This window comes from Caretta caretta, chromosome 4 (genome assembly GCF_965140235.1).
Source record: "Caretta caretta isolate rCarCar2 chromosome 4, rCarCar1.hap1, whole genome shotgun sequence".
NCBI classification, from domain to species: Eukaryota; Metazoa; Chordata; order Testudines; family Cheloniidae; genus Caretta; species Caretta caretta.
In genome coordinates this window covers 39,515,954-39,528,052 of record NC_134209.1, presented here as the reverse complement: position 1 = coordinate 39,528,052, position 12,099 = coordinate 39,515,954, and the positions used below count along the sequence as shown (strand labels likewise).

The following is a 12,099-nucleotide window of genomic DNA, read 5'->3' as shown; positions in this document are numbered from 1 at the left end:
CTGAAGAGCGTATTTTAAAAATTTTAAATAATCCTTCTAATTAATATAGTTTTCAGTCCTGACCTGTAATTCATTTAAAAGTAAATGTCATTTGGTTAAGGATGCGTTAAGCTTACAGCTCACTACAGTCTTTATTTAAACGTCACTTTTTTTCCCTATGGCCTATCTTATGTTACACATTTAACTATTGATCAGTTGTGGAAAATAATAATCCGGAAAAAAAGCAGCCTTTAACAAACTAGTCTGAGGAGTCCTTGCTCCATGAAAAGCACAGATTTTCAGCAGCTATAGATGGGAACAGTGACATCAGCACTATTGAAAAGAAATCACGAAAGCAGCACCTTAGATCTGCTTGAACTTGTCAGGTGATTTTCAACTATATTTCCACCCCTAAAATTGTTTTACGTACAAGAAAAAACACCCCCACATTGTCTGCAGCAACATTTATGTTTAGAAATGCTAAAATAACATGCTACAGTTGCCTGTTGCCAAAACACCTACCTTGCCCTAGTTAGTATTTTCTCTTCATAATGTTGCAATAGTTTTAGTGCCGGGTTTTGATTACACTCCAGTTAAATCTAAAATGTAACACTTTGCCCAGAAAGAGCTTCTAATATATTTTAATGAAATAATACGCATGGTGCCAGAGGTTTCTGCCGTTGTTGCTTATATGCCTGTAAAATACTGTGTATGCACAAGAATACCCAAACTTTTTAGATTTTAATTGAGAGTGCCTTTCTAGATTTTTGTCTTACAAACCCAGTATGGAGTAGAGTGAAGACAGTGCCCAGATGAGAACAGAATCACTGATCAAAAGGACATTTGCAGCCACTATGAACTAAGACAGTGGTTTTCAAACTGCGGGTCCAGTACTGTGTCATGGAATGTAAGGCGCTGGGTCACGGTGGCTCTGGTCAGCACCGCTGTCTGGGCCGTTAAATGTCCCGTTGACGGTGCTGCCCGGCTAAGGCAGGCTAGTTCCTACCTGTTCTGATACTGTGCTGCGTCCGGGAAGTAGCCAGCAGCAGGTCCGGCTCCTAGGCGGGGGGACCATGGGGCTCTGTGTGCTGCCCCAATCCTGAGCACTAGCTCCGGACTCCCAATGGCTGGTTCCTGGCCAATGGGAGCTGGGGGGAAGGGGCGGTGCCTGCAGGCAAGAACAGCTCGGAGCCACTTGTGCGCCTCCACCTAGGAGCCAGATCAGCTGCTGGCCGCTTCCGAGGCACAACACGGTCCGCGGTGCCAGGACAGGCAGGAAGCCTGCCTAAGCACTTCCGCTGCGCCACTGACCGGAAGCCACCTGAGATAAGCCCGTGCCTCATCCCCTACCCCAGCCCTGAGCTCCCCAGACATGGAGCCCCTTCTTGCACTCCAAACCCCCCATCCCAGCCCCACCCAGAGCCTGCACCCCCAGCCCTGACCCCGTCCTGCACTCCAACCCCCTGCCCCAGCCCTATCCCTGAGCCCCCCTGCACTCTAATCCCCTCATCCCTGGACCCACCCCATAGTCCTCACTGCCACACCCAAACCCTCTGCTCCAGCCCTGAGCCCCTCCCACAGCCCAAACCCCCTCATCCCCAGCTCTGTTGGGTCGCGGGCATCAACAATTTTCTTCAACTGGGTCACCAGAAAAAAAGTTTGAAAACCACTGAACTAAGGCCCATATTCAGTAAGACACTAAACACATGCCTAACATAAAGTGTACATGCTTAAGTTACTTGCACAATCGGAGCCTAAATCTATCTTAAGTACTTCTCTGCCCCTCCAATCCCTGCAGTTCCCCAGTATCTGAGAACCTCAGTCTTTTAATGCATCTATACCTGTGGCACAGCTGGGGAACCATTGAAAGACTTGGAAGAAACAGACAGGCGTGGAGGAGCTTCGTCATGGCCCTAAACACCAGAGGCGTAATAAGAACATGATGATGATGATCTCTTGAGTAAAGCATTTAGTCCTATATTTCCTGAATCTTCCCTTACTGTGGCATTGTGGTACATCTTTAAGCTGTTTAAAAACAACTAGCTGACTCTTCTGGCTTTGCTATGATGAATTGACTGACTGGAAGAGCAGAAAAGCTTGCAGATTCCACAGGTAAGAGGTGCTTCCCTCACCCCAGTGGTTTCTAATTTAACCTTTTGTGTTCAATGTTCTTAAGTACCTGAGCAGCATAAAAAGTATGCTCTTGGGTTCCAGTTCCAGTTTCTCTCATGTGGATGTTCACACTGGGTTTCAGGCGTGGCTCCCCGTCCTTTAAGGTAGCTAGCTGCACCAGCAACACAAGTATGGAGCTGTCCTTGCGCTCAGAGATTTATACTGACTGACTGGAGCTGCTCTCCATGAGGGGGGAAGGCTCTTTGTTTCCCTTTCTTGCATATTAGCATAGGACAAGCCACAAATTGACTTAGTCTTCCTGTGTGGTCCTGGGTATGGCAGAGATAGGAATAGAACTCTACCTTACCTCCAGGCCTGGATCTTAATCACTGTGCTCCTCTTCCCATATAGCAGGAAACACTCAGCTCTTCTGCTCTGTCTCAACTGCTGCAGCTGCTGAGCAGATCCCCCACTGATCACTTCTGCCTCACTGCAGGAGTGGAGCTGCTCTGACTGTTCTACGAGGCAATAAGCATGATAGGGAGCCTGGAGCAGGATGGTTCCTCTGTTTTGGCTCTTCCTATGGGGAAGCCGGGGAGCACCAATAACGGGATTGTTCATGGCTTTCCAACCATAGGAATGAGGGAGGTAGTTGCTGAGTCTGAGATCAGCCCTTCTTTGGTACAAAGACCCGCCCAGTTAAATAAAACAGGGCCGGGGGCAAAGGGAGGACACATCAGTTTTGCTGTAGGGAGGAGAGTGCAGAGCGCAGCATAGGATCAGTGGGTGGTCTCAAAGGGGCAAGTGATGAGCGGTTGGAGTCCTACAGGAAACTGAAGGATGGTAACAGCAATGGGATTTGGAGTCTGTGAAGGGAGGGGATAGAGAAGTAGTAGCCTGGGGGGAACAGAATTGATTAAGAACAGAGAATAGATGCAGGGATACTGGTGGGCAGAGCATAGCCTGATGGAGCATGGCTTCTGGGAGTGCAGGGTATAGTGGGAGCTGAAAAGAGGGACAAAGATAAATTGGCTGGAGAGACACAATATATTTGGTGGAAGGGGGGCGAGAGATGTTTCCTTTTTAATATTTTGCTACTGCAGACCAGACCGTGTTCTCTCACGATGTGCTCACCTCAACTTTCTGCGGTGGGTCCTTGTTTGTCTGGCTGGAAGAAAAGGGGTTGTTGCCCTTTTAAGGGCTCCACCGGCACTGGTAGCAGCAGTGAAGGAAGGGGTAAAGGTTACCTGTACAGAGCGGGGAGGAGTTGCAAGTGACTGGTCCACCTGGGTGAGGGGAAACGGCCCTTTCTGCTGACTGGAAGGGGAGGTGTTCATATCCCATGCAGTCCCAGAGAAGCCTCCTTGCCCCTGGATCAGGCCAGCAGCACCCACCCTCTCACCCATCGTGTCTAACAAAGGACTGGTTCCTTCATGATCCACTGTGGGAATCACATTAGTCACCCTTTTCCCACGGGCGTTGGCCAAAGCAGGCTGGATTTTTCCACCTTCCTCACAGCAGGTTTGAGACCCAGCAGGGTAAGGTGGGGGTGGGGGGCTATGTTACAATGTCAACACATAGAAAATAAAACTTGTGGCAAATGTCCAGTGCGGGTACTCATGATGAAAGGGATATGGCTATCAGATAATGTGCATTAGAAAAGGATGTAGAGGAAAGCATCCCAAAAGGGAGCTGAGGAATGAGGGTTCGGGACTCCTGTATCTTGTACAGTGGCAAGCTGACCCCCTCCTTTTGTAGCCCTCTTAATCCTCTTATGAGGGAAGGGCAGCGAGGTCCTAGCAACAGGATGGCTGGGACCAAGGTTGGGGCGTATGTGGCAAAGATTTAGGAGACAATGATGACCTTCACTGTACTATTGTCGGGTCCTCCCAGATATGACAAGTGAATAATGTTATGGTTTAATTAGGCCACATACATTGCCTGCTGTCTGTCTTCTGGCATGGCTGGACAATGGCTGATGACAGGTTTGCTGCACGGATTCCGTGACCAGCGTGAGCATGGATTTTTTCATTCTAACAGCATTGCACAAGTAACAGGTAGGAAGGATAGTAGTGGATAGGGCACTGCAGTGGAACTAAGGAGCAAAGCTGGTTGGAAAATTTTCATTGAAACAGTTTTCTGTCACAAAACGCTGTTTCGATAAAACCAAAAGTTTTCAGGAAATTGTATCTATTTCAATGCAAATTCCTGTGAAAACAAATTTTCCTGAAAATGTGTTGAACTCTTCCATTGCAGCAGAAACAGGAGATGCTTTGATCTAAAAAATAAGATGCTTCAGTCTGTACTGCAGCAGTTGCCCTTAATTTTTTTTATAAAATAGATTTTCATTTTATGTCATTATGACATGGCATATATTATGTACTACTGATACTACTGCTGTGTCATGAAATAATGGAAAAATAAAAGATAATATAAACGTGAAAAGCCATTAAAATAAAAATTTAAACTATTATTTTGAAATATTTTTGAAATGTTCATTTAAAAATGAAATTTTCTAAACGGAATTTTTCAGAATTTCCATCAGCTCTACTCAGACCTAGGTTCAGGTCCTGCCCCATCCATAGACTGCTAGTGTGACCACTGGCAAGTTTCTTTCTGTATTCTATGTCTTAGGCCCCCATTAATACTTCCCTACCACCCAGGGGGTATTCTGAAAAGAAAATCCACTAACAGTTGTAGTGGGCAGATACCATGATAAGGGCCACACACATCGGTTGGATAATGCGATAGATTACCCATCTGGGTAGAGTTGTATAATGCCACCTGTTAAGGGTGTAGATACATGTACAGGATGGCTCTACAACGCCGTTATAGGGAAGAAAATCCTTGTCCCTGCCGCACAGACTATTTCTGGATGGACACGTATCCCTTCCATATGCTGCCTTCCTCCCAGGGGAGGCAACCTAGCACCTGCCAAGAGGCAGCAGTTATCTCTGCCACTTGCTACTCTGCCTCCGAGACCGGGCTCCCTTTGTCCGATGGCCAGCTGGAGAAGACAGACCCACCCAGCACGATCTGTGGGACGGGCTAGTCACCCTGAGTACGTGCCTGTCGTCTCAGCTGGGTACGTGTCCCGCTGCCCAGGCTGCTGCACTCTATTTTTATCACAGTAGCTCGATCAGAGCTAGCCCTGTGTTATGCCTCTTTGAGCTGGGAATCACCGACCCCAGCTCCAAGTGCAGGCATACGCTTAGAGTATGTCTACATTAGGGAAAAGGATGTACAAGGAGATAGCTAATATATTGCCCTGTCTATGCTAGGATATTGCAGCACTTTAGCTATCCTCTTTTATACCACACCATTTTGTCTAATGTCCCCTACCTTACCCGGGGGGGTCTGGACCCACTTTAATCCACCCCTTAGGTCATAGATGATGTGTGCCTGGCAACTGCTCTGGATGCTAAGGGTTAACAGAGATGGGGAAGACCATCCTTATATTTTTATGTAACTTACCTTTAATGGTTCAGTTTGGGCTATTGAGATGCAGAAGTATGAATCCTAAAAATGTTTCCATTTCCAAGCCAAAGAGGAATGAAATCTATTTTTTTAAATAGTCTGAAACAGGTTCAAACATGTCTGCTGCAGAGTAACTGGTAAGAACAATGGTTGGCATTCAGGTCCCTGAATACAGGGGCCTAGGACAGGTTCTCTGCTGTTCATTGAGTTATCATTGTTCTGATGGATAGCTATTATGCAGCTCTTGGTCACAAAGCACTTAGGGAAATACAGAGTAGATACCTTCTATTGGTTTTAAAGCAGAGAAGTATCAGATTTAACAGACTAGGTGTGCTAACAAATGACAGACTTGCTCCTGGTGACCTGTCACATATAGAAACCTTGATAAGAAGTCTGGCAACACTTTGATTTATGCTTAAAATCCTGTGAGACATGAAGGTGAATTTCTCTCAGACAGCAGCAGAATTCAGGATAGAACTAATGCCAGCAACAGGAAAGCCCTTCTAACCAACTACTCAGAAAAAGGTTGTCACAGCTAGAGTGGAAAGAGACCACTGATAACGGGTAAGTTCATTGAACTAATAACTTATCTATACAGACAGCGCCACAAGTGCTGTAACACTTAAGACAAAAGGCCATTAGATTGAGATATAAAATAATAGAGAATGAGATTTGTACCACTGTACATACTGTTCATATAGAAATGTGTCAGGAGTTTTATCTGGGTATAAATCACAGCTATTCAATAGATAAGGCTTACGTTTTGCATTCTGAATAAAGAGACTCAGATATGATAAAAATAAGGATGCAGATTTTCTTTTGGGTTCTGACCTCAGCAGGAACTGCATCCATGGAACTGAGTCCACCAATGCTGCATCCTGCTGATTTCAGGTAGCTGCCATGATCCTGTCCTAATTATAGAAATGAAGCAATGTTTATCATGGTCAGTGTATTCCTGCCCATTGATTTTCTTTATGGAATCTAGTAACTATTCCAGATTCTCTTTAAATTTGTAATTCATAAGACAGACAATGATCCCAATAGAATGAACAGAATCTGAGGAAAAACTCTGCCAGGGAACTGGAGATATTCAAGAATTTTAGCTCTGAATGACAATCCAAGCACAGCCATCTCATCAGCCCTCTGAGGTACAAAATTGGCTATTTCTTGAAGAAACCATCTCTTCTTCTTTGAAAACATGGCACTAAGGGTGCTCTACCAAAGGATGCATGCTTTTGATTGGGCACTACAAAGTAGTGCTTTCAGGCCTGCACAAAGCAACACCTCATGTTTTGAACAAGGGAATACCGGAAGGCACGTGCCTCTCACCACTCAGTTCCGTCTCAACTGCCTGCAGCTTCTGCTTGTGCCATACTCAGCTCCCTGCTTTTTGCTCACTGAAGAAAGCCCCCTTTTTAAACTTTATTTTATTTATTTAACACGTTTGTGCTCTTGGGTGGGGAGGGGATGCCTCCTCCCAGTTTTGGACCTTTCATTTGTGCTGGAGCACAATGTTATGTCTCAACCCCCAAGGTTTAAACCCTGCTAGACCTGTCACGGATCTTTTCCCCACAATGATGGACGCTCAAGTTTCCTGTGGTGTTTGGGGGGCTCCCATATCCCCTCAAAGGGTAAAGTCTGTCTGTTTGTCTGGTTCAAAGGCAGGTCTGAAAAAGACAGGGAGGCTAGACTAAAGCTCCTTAATGGAACGTGCTCTAACTTTAGAGGGGTCCACTACCCCTTAATATCACAGGCTGCTTCAGTTACTGTTACAGCTTTATCTGTGACCCTGGAGGTAAAGACTTGAAAGAACCAGAGAAACAAAGAATAGGGGTAGATCATCCCATAAGACCCACTCTTGGGAGACCTCATGTCCCTCAAAGGGTACAGTGGATGCCTCAGCTGAGTCCAGTACCAAGGCATTGGTACCACATAAGAAAAAGCCCTCTACCACCACAGCACCTACTGCAGCGGTACTGACCAATCTCTTGCAGCACCGCGATAACCACAAGTACCAGTCTTTTACCACAGTTCGGTGAGGAGGATCTTGTGACCTGCCTGATACCACCGCAGTCTCCATTCCACAGGTTGATAGTCCCACTTCCAGTACTGACCCAAGTCTTGATTATATGCTACTAGAGTCCTATGACTCATTCAAGATTTCTGTCTTCAGAGGATCTTGTAATTTCTGATGAGCCTGAGTCTCCACTGTTACAGAGATTTGTCAGAGCACCCTCACTGGTATCGTCCAGACAGTTGTAAGTTGAGACTTGTCTATGTTTCTAGCCTTCCATATACCAGCCAGGACACCTAAGCCCCCACCCTATCACTTTAGCTCAGGAGAGGATTCATCCGACTTGAGATCTTGGTACATCCCAACACCATACCGTCGTACTCCTCTGAGTCCCTCTAATGAAGAGGGTCCTGGGTATCCTACCAGACATTGGAGGCCCAGAAAGTATGACTATCATTGGAGACCCTTCCTCTATCCCCTCCCTAGTGGGGTTACTAGGACTTGTGGGGCCATTTTGGCAACAAATTCTATAGGATGTCAAGAAAAAGAGTGCTTCCATCCACTGATACCTTACCACCATGATAATAGAAATGTGCAGGACTTCAACCTGGTCTTCTTTCCAGACGTTTACCAAGCATTACACTATCTTACTTGCTTCCAGAAATTATACAGCCTTTGATGATGCAGTCTTTCGAACTGTCCTGGACTTACCTCCTCACTGAGTTGGGAGACTCCTCTGGTGGAGCACCCATAGCGATATATACTCAAAGAAGGAGAGAGTACTTACCTCACAGTAACTTGAGTTCTTTGAGATGTTTGGTCCTGATGGATGCTCCATCTCCCACCCTCCTTCCTCTCTGCTGTGGAGTGAGGCTTCATGATCGAGAGAGAACTGAGGGATGGCAGGATCTCACCTCCTTATATGTCCCCATTTAGAGCACGAGGCGTCATTTTGGGCAGGTGCAAGCCCGTAAATACTACTTTGCAGTCTCCAGTTGAGAGCATACAGGTATGTCCAAATCTATAGTGGCACGCTCGTAGAGACAAAACGCCTCAAAAAACTCAAATTACTGTAAGGTAAGTAACCTCTCCTTCTCAATCTCCAGCTGATAGATGAAGCAGATTATTCTATGTATGATGCTGTCTGTTGAAAACTTGATTGAAAAGCTGCAAAAGACAGCAGACTTGTTTGCTGGGGGGTTAATATAGAGTCTGTGGTTCAGAAGATGCTTATGACAAGATTTGTTCCGTGTTTTTTTTTTTTTTCTAGGAGCAAAGTCTTGTTCCTCTTGGCCTCCCCCACTGCTCTTATTTGAATCCCAACACCAGCTGCTGGCAGAAGACACAATGAGTTTAAATTTCTCCATTACCTGAGTCCCACCCTCAGTGATTCTGACAATATTAGTCATGCCTTATATTACTGACAAGTCCAGATGTCTTTTGGCGGCCTCTCTGATTCACAGAACCTCATGCCACACAAGACCAGCAGATTCACCATTTCCTGTGGATCGTCAGCACCTTCTCAGAATACACAGTTGTGCCTGATTCTGCCCTAGCAAGAATTGTTGTTGCTGCTCCTCGGGATGGATTCTGTCTGTCTGTGGATTTTCCACTGGTTATGGGGCTGCCATTAATACTCCCAAAGTGAGTACGTGTGTGTGTGCGTGCGTGCAGGTGCACTTGCGCACACATTTTTCAAGGACAAATGGCACAATTGCCTTCTTAGCATATTAATGCATTGTATGTAGCAGAAAACTTTCCCCTCTGTGTTCCAGGACTACAATTTATGGATGGATTCTTACGGAGTCCCCTGTTTTATTGTTATGCAGGTTAAACCTGGTTCAACTTGTGCCATCTTCGGTTTGGGAGGAGTTGGCCTCTCCGTTGTTGTTGGCTGTAAGGCAGCTGGTCCTTCCCGGATCATTGGGATCGACATCAACAAAGATACATTTGCCAAGGCTAGAGAGTTAGGAGCCACTGAATGCATCAATCCTCAGGACTTCAAGAAACCTATTCAGGAGGTGCTGGTTGAGATGACTGGGCATGGTGTGGACGATTCTTTTGAAGTTACTGGATGCGTAGCTACTATGGTATGTGAGGTTGGCACATACTTTCTTTGCTCATTAGTGGCCCAATGTTAGAGCAGACTTAATGAATGTAGTCTTCATCTGATGGCTGGACTTGGTATTTGTGTATTCTTCACAAGACTCCTAACAAGGAGCCTCCTTATCTGCAGGCCAACCTCAAGACCAGTTCAAGTAAGAGCTCCCTGAAACAAGGGCAAAGTCTTGGCTGCGTTTTATACAGAGAGGAGGATGCATTTTGCTATATAAATAAGAGCTGGATAAAATGTATTTTTGATAGGCTAATTTTTTATATATAAAAGATTTTCAGACTCCAAATAATAGACTTTAGATTTATTTCATCAGGCAAAATTTACACTGTAATACTGAGGGGAGGTTTTTTTTTTCATAACCTGTGTGATGTCTTAATTCATTTTTTAACCAGGCAGCTACCTTGGCATCCTGCCACATGGGCTCTGGAAGGTGTATGATGATTGGAACACATTCTTTAGATATCCTTTGACCCTATGCTGCCATTCACTGGACATCCCTGGGAAGAGAGTCTTAATGGCGCATGGAGATAAGCAAAAGTGCCAAAAGTGGATGAACATTTCCATCTTAGTTAACCTGTTCAGTTGCTTGTGAAATGTTTAGTCTGGCTATTTTATTGCTGTATATAATGGAATACAAAAGTGAATGGTAATTCTGCTGCTGCCAGAGTAGAACACGAAAACCCAAGTTTGCATGAAGAAAAAAAACAATTATGCCTAGAAATATGGATATGTACATGTGTAACTGCATGTGCCTAAGCTTGAAAAGCTGGCTCATATTCACAGCCACATATTTTGTACAATCTATTATGCACATCATAAAACATTTCCATTTTCCCTTCCATGATTTTATTAAATATCTATCTGAATATTTGTGCTAGTAAATACCATGAAAACAGCGTGCAAACTCCAAATGGCTGCTCCGTTCAACCACATTTGTGCCCCCTTTATGTGCTGTTTTAGGAACATTCTTGCAAATAGATTTTTTTTTCCCCACCCAAATGTTTGGAGAATAGTTGTTCTTCAAGAGGCTCATTGATTTCAATGGGTTGTAGATCACACGCCACACGAATATACGTCTTTTCATGGGAGCCAATGTACTCTAATCAAAATATTATTTGTTTGATATTCATTATTCACTAATCTCCTGTTTACAAAGTGTGTTTTATGCTTTGTTTAATCATAAAATGTGTGTTTCAGAACTTCCAACTTGTCATCTGATGCCTTTTAAAGAGAAATACAACTAAAAATAGCATTCTGCACATTTTCTTAATAAAATAATCATGAGGTGTACCAGATAGATGCAGACACAAATGTATCTGGAAATATACAGACATTGAGCTGTGTTTTAATAATTAGACATTCAGATAATTGCATTTAGTTGCAGTTGCTGACATTTTCAAAAATGGAACTCAGTTTTTAGGGCCCAAGACAGACACTTTAAAGAGGCCTGATTTTCAGAGGGAGGGTGCTTATGTTGGGCACTGAAATCACTAGTCTCTTTTGAAAATTTGGCCTGTATTTGCAGGCTTGCTGGTGTATTATGTAATGTTGTTTGTATTATGGTAATAGCTGTAAACCTGAGTCAGGGATCAGGCCTCACTGTGCCGGTAGCTGTATTGACATATTACAAAGAAGAGAGCCACTTCCCCTGTGAGCTTACAGTCTGGGTGTCACACAGGATGTGACAGGTGGACAAACATGGGCAAATCTGTGAGTTCTAGCACCTCAGGCATCCGGTCCTGTGTATGCACTGGAGAGTATGGCATAATGCTCCTTGGCATATCTAGGTGTCCACAAGCTGAAGGATGTGTGTTGACTTCCTTTGCTCACTGAACCTCTCTCAGCACGTACACCTGTCCCACTGCCTTAAGTCCTCACTGTGCTTCAGGATGAGACAAGGAGTCTCACCATTACTTATTCAAACTGTGTTTGTTCAACTGTGCATTGTGTATGGGGTTTTTTGTTTGTTTTTCCAGGTGGGAAGACCAAGGATTCTATGGCAAAATTAGTGTCTAGTTATATGAAGAAAAAATTTAATCAAGATGTGCTAATAACCCACACATTACCATTGGACAAAATCAATGAAGGATTTGAATTGTTACATTCAGCAAAGAGGTGAGATTTTAACTTATTAGTATTACATGTAACAAATGCCACTTGCATGTAAAATTCAGTATAGTTCAATATATTGTGAATTTTAAACGATTAAAGCAGTGGAAAACTTGTGTAATGGAATTTTGTCTTATGTCAAGGTGCACAGACTTAAAAGAAAATAAAACCCAGTTTTGTACCATTACTATGGCAGTTATTGCTAGAGTTCAGAATGAGTGTTTACTCAGCGAATGGTCATCAGATTTCTGCTGGGAGGCAGCTAAGTTTTCATGAAACTTGGCTGGTGTTA

At 44.3% G+C, this 12,099-nt stretch overlaps 1 protein-coding gene across 1 annotated transcript; it reads left to right on the top strand.

Annotated features, from left to right (window-relative positions):
- Positions 1-27: 27 nt before the first annotated feature.
- On the top strand, positions 28-10,897 carry LOC125635231 (alcohol dehydrogenase 1-like). The gene is given in 8 exon segments (XM_048846631.2): positions 28-365; positions 1,778-2,091; positions 8,853-9,073; positions 9,076-9,177; positions 9,180-9,226; positions 9,412-9,672; positions 10,091-10,155; positions 10,157-10,897. Coding segments are annotated over 6 exon segments (606 nt in total). The 5' UTR covers positions 28-365; positions 1,778-2,091; positions 8,853-9,015; the 3' UTR covers positions 10,230-10,897.
- The last annotated feature ends 1,202 nt before the right edge of the window (positions 10,898-12,099 follow it).